Source organism: Cervus elaphus, chromosome 2 (genome assembly GCF_910594005.1).
Source record: "Cervus elaphus chromosome 2, mCerEla1.1, whole genome shotgun sequence".
NCBI classification, from domain to species: domain Eukaryota; kingdom Metazoa; phylum Chordata; class Mammalia; order Artiodactyla; family Cervidae; genus Cervus; species Cervus elaphus.
The window spans coordinates 18,685,020-18,702,109 of NC_057816.1; the positions used below are offsets into that span (position 1 = coordinate 18,685,020).

The window sequence follows — 17,090 nt, forward strand, 5'->3', positions numbered from 1 at the left end:
TCTTATGCCTTCAGGTTTAGGGTCAGCTTAAGCACATGAGAGGTGAGAGGCTGTTTGACCTTGGGCTACGTGGCAGAGGCTTCATTGTGTCGGGGTGGAGAACAGGGACCCTGGAGCCAGGCAGCCAAAGTGTGTCCTGGTTTTGCCACTGGCCAGCTGCGTGGCTGTGGGCAAGCTGACCTCACTGTGCCTTAGTATTCTCATCTGGAAAATGGTCACAATAGCAGTTTCTGTCTCTTCGGATTGTGGTGGGAATTGCATGAATAGCTTATGGAAGGCACTCAGCACAGTGCTAGGTCCATAGGAAACCCTCTTTAGGTGCTAATCGTTACTGCTGTTTCATATTATTCTCCAGACCTTTTGTTTTTCCAGTACAGTTCTACATGCCTTAGGGTCAGAGGGTGATGGGTTTAACTTAAAGAATTCCAGTCATTCTTGGCAGTGTCTTGAGGGGCACAGCTGATACTTACTTAATTTCAGTTTAGGTCACTTTGTAAAGTCTCCCTTGGTAGTTCAGTGCTGTGAAATACCTGCCAGCCAATACAGGAGACGCGGGTTCAATCCCCAGGTTGGGAAGATCCCCTGGAGGAGGCAATGGCAACCCACTCCAGTATTCTTGTCTGGAGAATTGCATGGACAGAGGAACCTGGCGGGCTTCAGTCCATGGGGTCGCAAAGAGGCAGGTGGAACCCAGCATGCACGCACCACCACCACCTGTCACTTCAGCTTTTCAACTCAACCCACATGTGTGCTGAGCGCTTACTGTGTGCTAGACTCTTTCATATGCGTTCTTATTTTTTAAAACTGTCACCAACAACCACATGGAGAAAAATCTGTTATCCTCACTTTATGAAGGAAGGAATTAAGGGTTCCCAGGGAGGGAAGAGGTCTAGCCCGGAGTCACACAGCAGACAACAAAGAAGAGGCCTTTCACAGTTTTTCACAAGTCAGACAATTGGGAGGAAAATATCCAACGTTAGTAGCATGATAGTTTGGGTCTGCTGAGCAGCAGATGTCGAGACATGATTGGACTTGTAAGAAATGTCCGGGGGAGGTGGGGGACGTCTGAAGTACAGAGTGGCAGAGAGCAAGAGAAGGTGGAGGGCTTTCAAAGAGAAGGTGGGGACCTTTCAGGCCTGGTGGCAGGCAGGAAGGAAGGAGACTTGTGAGAAGAACCTCCAATGGCACAGCAGTTCCAAGGAAGAGGGGGTGTCCAGGCTCCTGGGAATTTCGGTCAAAGTTGCCCAGTGGGGGAGCTCCTTGCCTGGCAGGAGTGGCCTCATGTGACCTCCATGCCTTGGTCCCTGGCTGCAGCAGCTCCAGAAAGCGTGATCTTGTTGGGGACCTGGTGGATGGAGTCCCAGATGCTCCCTGTGGCCAGAGGGTGGAGCCTCACGTGGCCGTGGCCCCATCAGCCCTGACTGACGAGTGCGGCGTTGGGCGGGTCGTAGAGCGGGATGCTGGACCACGATCCCGACACTGCTGGTGGCCCGTGACTGGCTTCTGGATTCAGTGCCTGCTGTTGACATTGCCTTACCCAACTGTATGGTTTGCTCTGTGACTCACCTCTCCTTGAGCGATAATGAGAGTGAAAGTTGTCCTAAGGTGGGTGAATGTGAAAGTTTGAACTTGGTGTGGAGGCTGGGACCTGCTCTGCCAGAGAGGTGCTCTCAGGGCTGGGCTCTGAGGGGGTGTTTGGTGACCTTCAGAGCCAGGATGGGTGCAATTTCTCGTGAGGGCCCCTCCAGGCTGGGTTCTCGCTCCTTTCTTCTTTAAAGGCGTGGGCAGTCCCTTTTCAGCTTCTCCCATTACAGTGGAACGAAAGTGTTTCTTCTGCTGCCTCCTTGCTGCTCTTAATACTCTCTTCTGTTATTCCACCCAGGCTGGCTACCACACTTTACATCTGCAGGGTGCTCAGAAATTATTTATTGGATAAAGGCTTGAAAAGTTGTGTGCTCCAATGATGGTTTAAGATATAGTTCACCACCCCAAGAATTTGAATACGTTAACTAATCATTTCTTCATTTCTCTCATCTTTGGTACAAGGGGGAAACTTTACTCCTAGGATAAAATAAAGCTCAGAGATTGCATGGAAAATCTACTAGGAAAGGTCCAGGCTTCAGAACTCTCAAGTCTTATTTTCTAGTCCTAATCAGTGAAGCCATCTTCTTTCTTATGACCTAGATGCTTAAGAAGGCATTTTCTTTTTTTTTTTTTTAATTGCCTGTAGGAGATATATATATATATATATATATATATATATATATATATATTCATCTTTTAAAAAAAAGTTTTGTTTTTCTCATTTTTACAATGTTGTATTGGCTTCTGCCATATAGCAATGTGAATCAGCCGTGATTATACATACATCCTTTGGATATTTATATTAGCTTGCTAAAGCATCTTTTATTTCTGAACACAATTTGCACGGTTACTATTCAGTTGCCCACTCAGGTCTGACTCTTTGCAGCCCCATGGACTGCAGCAGGCCTGGCTTCCCTGTCCTTCACCATTTCCTGGAGTTTGCTTAAGCTCATGTCCATTGAGTTGGTGATGCCATCCAACCATCTCATCCTCTGTCACCCCCTTCTCTTCCTGCCCTCAGTCTTTCCCAGCATCAGGGTCTTTTCCAGTGAGTCTGTTCTTCTCATCAGGTAGCCAAAGTATTGGAGCTTCAGCATCTGTTTGCACTCTATACCCTCAAATCCAGACCTCACTCATTTCTGGTGACTTCTTAAAACAATCAGTTACCTAGAAGACATTGGGAAGAAAAGCTCTGAAGAAACCCACTTCCTGGCTTGCGCTTTGCCAGCTCGCTGTCCAGGAGTGTGTCTGAGTGGCAGGGTGAACGTGATTAGACAGAATTCTTGAGTTTGGAGGGAAGGTGCCTGCCTTTGAGGACAGGCTGCCCCTTTAAGAGAGGAACCGTCTCTTCTCCCTGCAGCCACCCCCACACGTGTGTCCTTGAACACTTGCAGGTGTGAGGAGCGCAAGCAAAAACAAGGGCCTTTCCTTTAGACACTCAAGTGTGTAACTGTCTTTTGCGCAGGCCCCAGGCAGACCCAAGTGAGTCTCAGTTAAGTCTGCCCCAAGTTGGGGAGTCTGGCTGAGCTAAGGCCAGCCAACTAGGCTCCCTGCCAGGACGGTCTTGGACATTGATCTCTGGACAAGACTTTCTGCTCTTCCTTCGATTAATACTGATGGGATCTGTCTCTTGGGCCAAACTACAGACATTTGTGGGGAATGCTGGACTCAGTGTTGCTCAGCCCGACATAATTATTAGGTGGAGTGGGCTTGCTGTGGAGTATAAGTGATTAGGGAAAAAAAAAGTACATTGGGGGAAAGAGGATCTAAGTCTGTCTGTGGCCAAGATTTCCCCAAACCGTAAATGTCGGCTATACTTTCACTTGCAAAGCAGTTTGCATCTGCTCTTTCTGTGCCTGCCTACTTTGAATTAGAGCAGGAACTTCAGAGTTATCCCTCACTTGAAAAAACCTTAACTGTCTTCTCAGCTACAGTGTTTAAAACATTTTACATTTATATATGTTAATCATTTTGCTTTCCCTTCTAACTTTCTCCTCTTTCAAAGTTGCCATATAAAAGGCCAATTGAATTCTTGGAAGAATAATTAAATTTTATTTAGTGCTTTTGCTATTTTGTTTTTCTATTCCATCCTGTTTTTCTTTTGAAAAGTCTGCTTTTAAAAATATTTTTTTTCTGTTGTCGAATTCTTCTGTTTAATTCTACTGTTCTGTTTTATATTCCCAAACTGTTCTACACTGTGGTCAGCTCTTTATATATATGTCTATAAAGCAGGAAGGAGCTATGATAACTATTTGCATTTTAGAGATGGATAAACTAAAGCCCAGAGAGGTTAAATGAGCTGTATGAGATCACTCAATGAATCAGGGAAGAAGTGGGGTCAAGGCTCTAGACACTGGACTCCCTATGTTGGGCATTTCCTACCATCATGTATATATTTTCATTTTATAGGATACTGTCTGCTGTCATCTCAGTCAGTATACCCAATGTCCGACATATTTGTTTAAATTTTTTGAAATGCTTCCTCCTTTCTTTTGGTCTACTGTTTCAGAGACGTGGACTTGACATTAAAGGCTGGTTTTGTTTTCTTAATTATTTCCATTGCTAGATACTGGCTGTTCTAGCATCCATAAATGCAAGGGCATGAACCTGTTGTCTTTCATGATATTCACGAGAGATGGTTTTCAAGCACCTGTTAGAATGTTGTTTGTGGTTATGAGTTGAGTTATAGTAACTTAGATCCTGGATTGCTGTCCTTGAGTTACTAGCCATTGATAGAGAACAAGTGTATAGAACATAATGGTTTAGAGTGATTTGTTGAACCAAGGCATCTCAGCCAGTTACAGAATGGGTTGTGCGTAGATTGTGGTGGGGATGAGGTGAGATTGGGTTGAATTGGGAGAAAAGGAGGGACATAACTCAGAAGAAATGGGGAAAGGCTCTTACAGGCGTAAAACCAAGCCAAAGTACCATGCAGTCTCTGCTCTTCCTTCTTTTGAAAATCTTCCTTGTGCCCTGGGTACCGACTCCTTCATCCTTAGGCAGAGGACAGTGCAGCTTCATGTTGAGTTTGGCCCAGAGGTCAAGACACTGTCAGGATGCTTTCTGTTCAGTTTCTCATTAAACGTCACGTCATAAGAACTGAAAGGATAAAGAGGGACTTTGGGATCATTTGTGAATGATAATTTAGAATGGGGTTGACAAGAAGGGGGTGACATTTAGATTCTGGGGTCACCCGCCCACCCCCAGAGCTGGGCACTCCTGCAGTTGTTGCTGTTCATTCAGTCGTGTCCAGCTCTCTGCAACCTCATGGTCTATAGCACGCCAGGCTCCCCTGTCCTTTACTATCCCCCGGAGTTTGCTCAAACTCATGTCCATTGAGTCAGTGATGCCATCCTGCAGTAGTTTGTAAGAAAGATAAACTTGTGAACAGATGGGTCATTTCTGGATTCGAGTGTTCTGTTTTTGCCACCATCGTTTGGCTGTGGGTAGAGACACCTGGGTGAGAGGGAGGGGCCGTACGGTCCCGTTCCTCTGTTTTAGGACCACCTGTCAGATGTGTGCTATCAGGGCCAAGTGAACCCTGCTGCAAGGGTGACCAACCATGAGAGTTTCATAGGTTAAAATAAATGCGGTGTCCTGCCCACACTGAGGTGTTTGATTTGACTTGGAGAGTCGAGCTACAGAGATTAGATTCTCAAAGTAGCAGATGAATCCCCAAAGGACCAGAGGTGTGGTCGTTTTTATTTTGGGGTGCATGTTGATGAAATGTAGCCTGGGAGTCCCCCATATTGTTTGGCCCCAAATATAGTTTAATAGAAGCAGTTTGGGTCACCTTTTCAAAACCCTGATACCTTTCCGCACAGGAGGATTGTTTGAGTAAGGCAGTTCAGTAAATGTTTACAGCGCTCACCTGTCCAAGACCAGGTCCCAGGCCGGGCACTGACTATGCCTGTAAGGGTCAATCAGATGCAACCCAGGCTCCCAGGGAGCTGACAGCTGGATCATTTAACAGCAAGCAGGTTTTTTGATAGTTGGTATTTGTTGGTGAGGCACCATCCCAGGCTTTAGGTTACAGCAGGAAAAACACGTGGGCCCAGCCCCTGGAGCATGTGTCCTAGTGATGAGAGAGATGCAGGGAGAGCCAGCCGTCGGGGCTGGCCCTGCTGACAGCAAAGCATGATGGGAGGCTGCCCGAGACGAGACGCCGGCTGCCCGGGGCCTGACTCTTGCATGGTAGCCTTGCGCTGGGCACAGGTGACGGAGTGAGAACGTGCAGCTGAGCTGGAAAAGCTGAAGTCCCGCTCTGACCGTGGTTCACGAGCAGTGAGATCATCACCATGGCTGGCAACCCCCACGCCTAGAAAATGAGAAGAAAGATACCCACAGGTGGCCACATGGAGCAGGATTATGAACCAGAGCACCTTCATTGGGAACACCTTGCTAACATCCTAGCCTGTGCCTTTCCTTGTACCCAAGTAGCTCACATCTTAGCCTCAGAGTAATGGAGGGAACAAAAAGCAGGGCTTTTAAATAACCACCCCTCATCTAGATAGATGGGGACCTTCTAGTCCCTAGACAAAGGGGTGTAATCAACTCAATGAGTAGAAATTCACTTCAAGTTTTGCCTTAAATAAAAAAGAGAGCGATTATAGCCTTGAATTTGACATGCTTTAAGGGTCCCCCTGGAGGGAGGCATCCTCCTGCGACTTGCTTTGCTGTCCTGGGGTCCCTCCAGGTACCCACCTGATGTTATCTGTCCGGAGGCCGTGTCCCCGTTTTCGGATTGGGGCTGTCAGTGTTGTACTAAGAATTTTCCTCTTCCCCAGAAGCCGAGAAGAACAAAGCAGTCAGAGGAAATTCCCCACTGCAGCCGTGGAGGGGGGGAGTCCCCCCCCCACCTCCCCGCCCCGCCTGCGAGAGAGACTTCCTTCGAACAGGGACCCTCTGTTGTTGTGGTTCAGAGCTTCGACTTGAGAAGCATAGTTTCCCAATGATGCCACTGGATTCCTGACGTGTGACACCCCGGGGCGGCCTGGTGAAGGCCGCCGTTGACTGCCCTGGGCCCTGGACAGGGACAGCATTGTGAGTCACACTCGGTGTGTGAGCTCCCTGCCCATGACTGGCACTATTATTAGCACCGTTCTCCGCTCCTGGGACAAAGGTCACTGGGATCAGAGTGGTTGGGTGGGTGGAGGGGGCTGGGCCCGGGGCCGAGAGGAGGTGTGAGTGGAGTGGAGGCGAGGAGAAGGCTTTTCCCCATGAAGATGCGTCGGAGGGAAGGAGGCAGGGATGGAGCCCGGGCCCCGCAGATTTGGGCAGACTGATGCCAAGCGATACGGAAACAGCCCCTGCGAGAGCTCAGATTGAGCGGGCCAACCTCAGCCAGCATGTGGGCAAGTCTGGGGCTTGAGAACTTCCCTTGGGCCTGGACTTGGTGCTGCCATCAGGTTGGAGTCACCAGTGACCCCAGAGTCAGCTCTGGGAGTGGGCCACCTGAGAGGTCCTGATCTTCCCTCCCAGACCCAAGGGGAGGATGGATACATTGTCATGGAAACAGGCTCCAGCGTGGGACTCTCCACTGGTCCAGCCTGGGGACCAGCCACCCCGACGCCCATGTTCCGGACTGTCTGGCAGGGAAAAGAAGCCCATGTCTGTCCTATCTCTGATGCCCGCACAACCTAAAAGAGGGTTGGGGTGTCAGCAGAAATGTACAAGAGAGGAATTTCTGGGAGACATCATGGATCCCTTTTATTCAGGGTCACAATGCGGGCTTTCTGAAAGATTAGCAGGCGCTTCCAGAATGCCCCGGTGGGAGCGCCGTGCGTGCCATTGGCGGGGGTAGGCTGGCAGGATCTCTCCTCAAGAATAAGGGAAGGAAACGCGCGCTGACATCACTGTTGCTATGACTTCGCTCTTGTGCAGCCCTGCAGACCCGTCCCTCCCTGCCTCCCCATCCTGCGCCCTGTCGTTTCTCTTGGCATCTGGTTTTCCTATTTACCCTCCCTCTTCCCTTCAGTAAATAGGAAAAAAAAAAGAGGCGCCACACCTAGGACTTGGGCTCCCAATTCCCGAATTTCAGTTTTGTGTTCCTTATGAACAAAGGACAACTCACATGGAGGGGAAAAAAACACCCATGCGCAAGGACTCAACCCGCCCCGGCCACATCCACAGACCCCAGGGATCAGATGTACGCGGACAACGGGGCGCGGCTCTGAAGCGGCAGCAGGAACAGCGGGAGTAGTTGTCTGACATCCCTTCCTTGTGAGCTGGTCCCTGTGACGCTAATCCAAGCCCCGTCCCCACTCCACGGCTGCACATCTGAAGGGTGGGGGCCAGAGGTGGCTCTTGGACCCCCCTCCCCGGGAATCCGGATGTGCGTGCTTCTCCCTGCCACTGACCACAACTTCCCGGGGAAAAGAATCCCCATAATTTTTCCTCTTTACTCAACCTGGTATAATTAGACCCCTTATCCCTAAAGGGATTTTAAGACAAGTGGTATGAAAGAGGGCTTCCCCCATAGGCTCAGCAGTGAAAAATCCACCTGCCAATGCAGGAGATGCAAGAGACTCAGGTTCGAGCCCTGGGCTGGGAAGAGTCCCTGGAGAAGGAAATGGCAGCCCACTCCAGTATTCTCATCTGAAAAATCCCATGGACAGGGGAGCCTTCATGGGGTCTCAAAGAGTTGGACACGACTGAGCGCGCATGCAGGCGTGTGCGCGCGCACACACACACACACACACACACACAATATGAGAGAGGTTTGAAGACAACTAGTGGGGGTGAGAAGTAATGAAATTACATGGCCTAATGGTGACCATGAGGGGTTCAGATGGAGCTGGAAGTGTCACCTGTGTAGGGGACACCAAGGTCCCCAGTGGTCAGACTGACAGGGGAACCACTGGCCATCCGGTGTCCCGGACTGCTTGCTGTGAGCCAAGGGGAAGAGATGTTTTTCACATGCAAGGTCCTTTTACCCCCAGAACCATTGCAGCCAGCGGGCAGGTTAGATGCCAGCTCTGGGTTGAACTTCCCTGGGGGCTTTGGAGTGTTGAGATGGAGATTTACGGGGTCAGGCTGCCTGGGTTCTAGTCACACCACTTCTGACCTGCACAACCTTGGACAAGGCACACAGTGGTTCAGTTTTCTCTACTGTACAGTGGGAGAAACAAATGTGATAATAGTAGTATCTACTCATGGAGTTACTGTGAGGGATAAATATTGGGTTGGTCAAAAAGATCATTCAGATTTTTCCATATGACGTTATGGAAAAACCCGAATGAACATTTTGGCGAACCCAATAAGATTCTCTAAAACATGACATATTACTGTGGTACATAGTAGGTGTACAATAAATCCTAGCTCCTGTTCCTGTTTTCTATTACCAGGTGTCTGAAGGCAGACCTCTCTCCACCATGTCTATGGTCTGTGGTCTTGACCCAAGAGAGCACCATGAACTCCCTGGCTTATTTTCATAATTTTGGGATAGTTGATTTTTCCTTTCATGTTTCATTTCAGTGGTTCAGTGGGTATCTCTTCTACACTTCTTCAGGATACCTATTATGCCACAAGGGCTATTGTAACTAATTCTATAGCATTTCTTAATAGAAATTTGTTTTCCTCCTGCCCATCCGGATGGCTTCTCAATGGATTCCTCATAGGAAGTCACGACAGGACATTCTTCCTGGCAGAGGGTTGTAGCTGGTGACTACTTGGCTGCCAAGGAAACTACAAATGTGTCTGAGCTGTCTAGAAAATATGGTTTTTTTTTTCATTGGGGTAGAAACAGAGAAGGGGGTAAGGCTTTACCAGTGTCATTCCTGGGACTGTTTCTTCAAATGTTAATATACTTTGCAGGCATTGGCTGAATTATTTAATTCTAGAATATGTGTAAGGTATTTCTTGCAAGATGGTTTTAAAGTACTCAGGGTTCATTCACAGAAGGGTGAGGTAGAGGTATTTCATTTTCCTTGCTGAGCTTGGGCTGGGTTGAGGAGGGACCGCAGGGATGCTGTTATTATAGCCAAGGCTTCCTTGGGGTGTCCCACCAGTGATGATGCACACCAGCTGCTGTTTGTTCATAGGCGTCCATCACGATTACCCTGGGACCTGGAGTCAAGGTCCAGGGATTGGCCCACTGTTTTCTAACTGTGCCTAGACCAATGTCACATCATTTTTTTCTGAGCACCTTACTCTGCACTGATAGAATGGAGGCAGTCAGCCCAGTCTACCACGCCTATAAGGAGACTGGGGAGTTGGTTTTAGGAATAAGCAAAATGGTGAACGTGAAAATGTCTTGTAGGTGTTTCCGAGATATGACAAGAGATCGCCCTCCTAGATCATGAAGGGCATTTCTTCATTAGATCGAGAGGCAATGCAAGCTTGTTTCCTACTGGATCTGTTTACTTAGGATCAGACACATTTGAAACTCAGGTTAAGGATTAGAGCCTAACAAACTCAGGTTTTCTTATGTGAGTCAGAGAATGCCAGGCTTTGTCTACATCGACTGGGTCTCTCCAACTGCACTATGTCCAGATTGCTTCTGAGATGGTGTTAATAAGGCCTATACGTCTACACAGTGTAGACATGTAACAAGCCGTGTGGACTGTTGAGCCCGTATCTGTCTCTGTAGCTACACCCATAAATCAGATAGGAATCTCTAGCATCATTTTCATTTCTGAATAGAAAACTATCCTAGAAGGAAATCTATGTAGCATAAACTCTTTTAGTGTAAGATAAACTGACAATCAGAGTATGTCAGGCCTTCCAGAACTAATGTTGACAGTGTTGATGACTAAGACGAGAATTGTGTGTGTGTGTGTGTGTGTGTGTGTGAGAGAGAGAGAGAGAGAGAATTAGAGTCTACTGAACCATGGTGGATCTCTGAGACAGTGCTAACCTGACCTTTGAGGGTTTCATAGCTGGCAAGTTAATTTCCTCCCTTTCTTAGTTTGGATGCTTGCCTGTAGGCATCTTGGGGATTGTGGTAGAGAGGAATATTATGACCAAGAGAAATCTAATTTCTCTTCCCTTGTTAGATCACCCTGAGGTAATGATTCTTCTCGAAAACCAGGGACCAAAGGGTCCTTACTGTAGGCTTTGCTTTGGGGCTTTAACTTCTGCTTGGAGCTGGCAAATACACTCCTCGGTTCATATCTTGAGTACTTTTTAAGGCAAAAATAATGACTTTGTTTTTGAAGGCCAAACAGACCATGTTGCCTTAGAATATGTCAAAGGAGAGATCCAGGATTTTCTTTCTAGAGTTTGCTTAGCCATAAAAAATGGACTGACTTTTAAATCGATCTAAATAAGGCAATTGATACTCCATCCTAAAGGCGGTTTTGGTGGGAATTCTTCACCTTTTCGATCTGTTCCACAAGCTCCTGCAACTCCTGTGCTCTGGGTTGCCCTCGTTTTCCCCTGGCTGATGGGCTGGGAGGGGGGCGCCCTGTCGTGGGATTCGCTGCTGAGCGTGTGGCGCGTCTGGTGTAGTGATTCACCATGGCTTGTGTCCCCAGGCAGCGGACCGATCCAGCTGTGGCAGTTTCTTCTGGAATTACTCACGGATAAGTCCTGTCAGTCTTTCATCAGCTGGACAGGAGATGGCTGGGAATTCAAGCTTTCTGACCCAGATGAGGTAAGGAGGGAGTGGCTTGAGAGTGTTGTGTCCAGGGAGGGTGAGAGAGAGCTCTGGGGATGGGTGGTATGGGGCTTGATGGTGTTTTCTAGGGTTTGAATCCCAGCTCTGCCACTTGCTACTTGGGGGGGACCTCCTCTGAGCCTTAGTTGCATCATTTGGAAAACAAAGAAAAGATCTATGTTGTCCGTTCATTTTTTGGCTTAACGGATAGGTTGTGCCTACAGTGCCTGTCACATGTTAGGCCTTTTGTAAACACAAGTTGGGCTTTCCTGGTGGCCCAGTGGTAAAGTACCCACCTGCCAGTGCAGGATACTCGGGTTCAGTCCCTGGGCTGGTAAGATCCCCTGGAGAAGGAAATGGCAACCCACTCCAGTATTCTTGCCTAGAAAATGCTATGGACAGAAGAATCTGGTGGGCTGCAGTCCATGGGCTCACAAAAGGAGTCGAACCCGACTTAGCGACTAAACGACAAAAACACCAGTTGCCTTCTCTGACTTTGTTTCCTTCTTGGTCTTGTGGCTCTGTGAATATGGAAGGCGTCTGACAGTTTGAGAGGCCTTCAAAGTTTGGTGCGATTCACTCATTATTTCGTTTTTTTCTTCAACAAACAGTGACGGAGGGAGGAATACACTGAGTTTGGGATGAACATATACACATTGCAGGCGGATTCTTTATCAGCTGAGAAGTTGGTAAAGAATCCGCCTGCAATGCAGGAGACCCTGGTTCAATCCCTGGGCCGGGAAGATCCCCTGGAGAAGGGATGGGCTACCTACTCGAGTATCCTTGGGCTTCCCTTGTGGCTCAGCTGGTAAAGAATCTGCCGGTAATGCAGGAGACCTTGGTTCGATCCCTGGGTTGCGAAGATCCCCTGGAGAAGGGAAGAGATACCCACTCCAGTGTTCTGGCCTGGAGAATTCCATGGATGTGTATAGTCCATGGGGTCGCAAAGAGTTGGCAACCAGCAAGGGCCTACTGTATAGCACAGGGAACTCTAGTCAGTATTCTGTGATAATCTATAAGGGGAAAAGATCTGAAGATACATGTATGTAGAAGTGAATCACCTTGCTATCCTATAACCTGAAACTAACACAACATTGTAAATCAATTATACATCAATAAGAAAACAGAAACAAAAAAACAAATAGTGAGTGGTTGCGCTATGACACGCCCAAATTCGGAGGATGCGGAGCAATGAATAAGAGAGAGACAGGCCCTCTGTTCCGGCTGAGGTGAGAAGCCCTGCGCCTCAAAAAAAAAAAGAAAAAGATGCTTCCTGTTGATGAAAGACAGGTGTGACTGTAACTCAATCCTTCGTCCCTCACATCAGATCTCATGCTTTCAAAGCAGAGACGTTCTATTAATAATGCGGGATAAGAGGAGACTCTGTAGTGTCTTCTATGAAAAAAGACTCTTTTTTAAATATCAAATGCTTTAACTCCCGTTCCATAGCAGTTCAGGGTCACTGTGCTTTCATCAACTTAAAGAATCCACTTCACTGCCAACCTGGGCTAGCCCTCCACACTTGGAATTCAGAAAAGTAACTTCTTTGTCGATGAATCTCTAGCCATCTTTTGAACATCATGGGTCATCACCAATGAGTGCAGGCATATTAACATGTATCTTTGGCTTATTCTGGAAGTGTTCACCTCCTCTTCTTTTTTAAAAATTAAATTTCAGGTGGCCAGGAGATGGGGAAAAAGGAAAAACAAGCCTAAGATGAATTATGAGAAACTGAGCCGTGGCCTTCGCTACTATTATGACAAAAACATCATCCACAAGACAGCGGGTAAACGCTACGTGTACCGTTTTGTGTGTGACCTGCAAAGCCTGCTGGGGTACACGCCTGAGGAGCTCCATGCCATGCTGGATGTCAAGCCCGACGCCGACGAGTGATGGGCGCTGAGGGGCCGGGGAAACCCTGCTGAGACATTTCAGAGAACAACCATATCGGTCGGACTCTTTAATTTTTTAATTGTTATTCTATTTTTAATTTTCCAGAACTCATTTTTTTTTACATTCAGGGGTGGGAGCTAAGTGAGCTGCAGCTATAATCCATTGTGCGCCGTTGGAGGAGAGCCAGGACTGGTGGGGTGGGTGGGACAAGAAATTCTGGAGCGGATTTTCAGGAGACAAGGGCCTTCTTAGAAGCTTGAAGAATCTGGCTTAAGGGAGGAAGAGACTAACACATCCAGTCATTTATATATAAAAAAAAAAGTCATCCACGAAAAAAGATATGTCTTGAGTTATGGACCTATTAGCAAAAGAAATTGATGCACCAGGAGTCTTGAAACTAATGAAAGGCAATTAATTTCCTTTTGTCTTTAGGTCTGGGAGGGCAAAAAAGAGGGAGGTAGGATAAAGCCTTTTGTTTGGGGGTGCACTAAAAAATCATGGACTATTGACCTTTTTGTTCTACTTTTGAAACAAAGATGGACTTCAGTGGGGAGGGGCTGAAACTGTTTTTGTGTTAAAATTTATTCTATTAAATTTTGTGCCAGTATTTTTTTTTTTCCTTAAAAATCGTCTTAAGCTCTAAGGTGGTCTCAGTATTGCGATAATCATGCAATTTTGTTTTTATTTGCCGACTGAGGATTCTGACACAGTGAAAGGAAACTGTTTATATAGACCCCACTGGAAAGACAAAGCGCCGTCACTGAGATTTGGGGATCCCAAGTTCATGTGACTGATGTGTGAAGGAAAAAAATGATGCTAATTTGGGTACAAGGGAACTGTGCATGTGAGTTTCTCCTTTAATTTTTAAAAATTATGATCACACCCCTCTACTTATTTGTCATGAGTGTATTCTTAGAGTTTGGACTTCACATTGAGCTAAGAAGCATTAAGTCTTTGAACTGAATGTATTTTGCAGCCCTGCTTTGGACAATAGTAAATGTAGGAGCACTGTAGTAGTCTTATGAAACAGGGAGTGAAGGGAGAAGATTGACCTGGTTCTCTACTGGTTTTTTAGACTTGTAACATACATGACTTGGAATAAAATCTGTATGCACGGGCATTACCCCTCAGGTCTTAGGAAATAAGTCCTGAATGCATGTCCTTCCCAACTAACACTCTGTACTTTGTCCTTTGTGTCTTATTTTTCCAGCATCCCACATTTATCACTTTTCCCCACTCTGTTGTTCAGTAGAAGGAAATGTACAGCTTTCTGATGGGTGAGTGAAAGAGTAGCCGCAGACAGGTCATGAGTTGGAGAGTGTCTGATAAAGCCATTTAGATGTCCTGGGTTTTAGAAGCCATGGAAACTGAGGGAGCCTAGGAATAAAATGTGGCTCGGCTGTCTTTGGGAAAAGTGCAAGGCTTTCCTTTGAAGGGTTTAAGGCAGCTGAGTTGAGTGTCAGGTGAGACTGGGTGGGCAGGCAAAGGTGCACAGAGCAGATGCTATAAGGGCCCTGTGCTTGGATCTGTTATCCTGGCGCAGGCTAAGGGAATGTTGGTAATCGCAAAGGAAGGAAGCTTGAAGGCATAGGAACTATAAGGAAAGGAGCTTGGGTGTAGCAATAAGGTGGTCCATGAGATTCAAATCTACTTTTACTTCTCCCAGAGTTGAACTACAAACATCATCAACCGAGGCCATTGTAAAGGGTCATCCGAAAATGGAGTTTGGGAGAGGGGACCAACATCTGACTACTAAGGAAAAGTGCCTAATACAATTAGAATCCCCTCTTCCTCAGCTCGACAGGTGCCGGATTGAAAAGGAGGGTGACCGAGGGATGGCTTTCAGTGAGGGAGGGCAAGAAACCTTCAGGACGGGCTTCTCGGGCTTGGCCCTTGTTGGGCTCCAGCTGAGAAACTGGAAGTCTACTAACTACCTTCTAGCTTCAAGAAAGTGGATCGTTTTCTCCCAGGTCTTCTTGCAGACCCCGGATTATCAGGAACTTGACTCTGTGATTCACGCGCTTCCTCATACCGAGAAATCGGAGCATCCGCTTGGAAAGCAGAGGCAGCATTTCGCCCAGCTGTGTATTGTGATCTTCTTCCAGACGCAGGTGCCTTAACGAAGCTCTCGACATATTTTAGGAGCCGCTCAGGGAGTGTTAGGCGGAACTGTTTGGACTACATTGTTTTCTCTTAGATTATGTGATCTTTGTTGGGCACTGGCAAAGATGTGTGTGTGCGTGCCTGTGTGTGTCTCTGTGTGTGTTTGCAGACGTGCAGAACTGCAGCTGAGAGAATGCTGGGGCTTTCTCATGATGTCTTTCCACATTTCAGTGATGGGTGAGAGTAGAACCAAGGCCAGACTTCGGTCCTTGCTTCTTTGCCACCAGGCATATCACTTTCTCAGCTCAACAGCCCTTTCCTTTTAAATCGATGCTGAGACCCCCCGCCCTGTGTATGTCTGACTCCTGCCATAATTCCCTAGCAGAGAAGACGTAAACAAGTGCCTCCTCATGCTCCTCAGCCGCCTGTTTGCTAAGAGGCACCCCCCCTCCCCCATCCTGCTCTCTCTCCGTCCACCATTTTCAGTATTTGTAGATAGCGTGTTAGTTCAAACAGCTTTGTCAATCTGGCCAGATGCTTTTTCTTTTTTTTTCCTCCTTCTGTCCAGAGACCATCCCAGGAAGAGTGGTGGGTGGTTTATACACTGGAAATGGAGCAGAATTGTTGGATTTCTGCTTTAAAAAAAATAAAAACACATGCTAACTTCAGAGGAAGGATGGGCAGATCTGGTTGAGTTGGGTGAAACTCTGTTTTCCTGGAGATGCATCTGTTAACCCGTGTTGGTTTGGGCTGTAGGGTTCAGAGTCACTTTGGTTCCCTTTCACTTTCAGGGGAGGGACTTCCCTACACAGAGCCCTGGTTTTGTGGCTATGGAGATTGGAGGTAACATTCAGAGATCAGATATGCTTTTCCTCACTTTGGAGCTGAACACTCTGGGTTTTAGAGCATTAACCTGCCTAATCTTCATGGTGAAAACGACACCTTCTCTATCCTAGTCATGCTGTGCATGCTGCTTTCTCTGTTGGGGTCTATATAAATGGGTTGAACTCTTATCTACATTCCAAAGAAGTTTCGAGGAACCATAAATATATGTATACATATACATATATAAAATATATATATTAAAATGAAATTTATCTCTATCAGGAATACTGCCTCAGTTATTGAACTTTTTTTTAGAATACTTTTTTTTTTTTAAGCTGAGAAGTATAGGGGTGAAAAAGATGTTATATTGTGTTTGACTATTTTCCAACTTGTATTTTCATATAATTTATATTTTTTAAGAGCTGAAAATTTAAAAGCAAGATGAAAAAAAAAAGGAAAAGCAGGTGCTTTTTAAAAAATCAGAACTGAGGTAGCTTAGAGATGTAGCGATGTAAGTGTCTATGTGTTTTTTTTTAAATGCAAAAAAAAATTTCTTATGGGGGAGTTTTTTGTTCGTTTATTTTAGTAGCTGATGCTGGCACATCATTTTGCTGGAGAATTTTTTATATACTGTAGCCTGATTTCATATTGTATTTTAAACTGTGTGAGATTAAAAGCAAAGAAATTCATTCATAACGATGTGGGTTTGGCTCCATTCTTTTCTGTCTGGTTCATGTGTGAAAGCAGGACAAATTAGCCAATCAGAGACAAGCACAGGAAGGAATGCAACTTCATCTGATCTCACTAGCTCTGCACCATTTCAGATAAAGATTTCCTAATAAAGTGAGAACTAACATAGGAATATGGGGAAGTGTCATCTGACATCCCAGTTACTGAAGATGGAGTCATCCTTTGTGGAATGTCCCCGCCTCATCATACCACATTTTGATCGTGTCTGAGGACTAAGAGGCATAAGAAGAAACATTTTAATGACTCAAGGGATAAGCATTTGATTTCAGCTAGGTAAAGTTCCTGATATTAACACAGGATGTTGAGCATCTTTGGTCCATGCTTGGGAACCGCAGTC

At 46.5% G+C, this 17,090-nt stretch overlaps 1 protein-coding gene across 4 annotated transcripts in view; it reads left to right on the forward strand.

Moving 5' to 3' along the window:
- ETS1 (ETS proto-oncogene 1, transcription factor) overlaps window positions 1–16,699 on the forward strand; it is a 140,420-nt gene extending 123,721 nt beyond the window's left edge. For all 4 annotated transcript variants that reach the window (XM_043873432.1, XM_043873444.1, XM_043873438.1 and 1 more), the window contains 2 exons: window positions 11,061–11,179; window positions 12,860–16,699. In XM_043873432.1, coding sequence (XP_043729367.1) covers window positions 11,061–11,179; window positions 12,860–13,075 — 335 coding nt within the window. In that variant the 3' untranslated portion in view covers window positions 13,076–16,699. The remainder of the gene's footprint in view (window positions 1–11,060; window positions 11,180–12,859) is intronic.
- The last annotated feature ends 391 nt before the right edge of the window (window positions 16,700–17,090 follow it).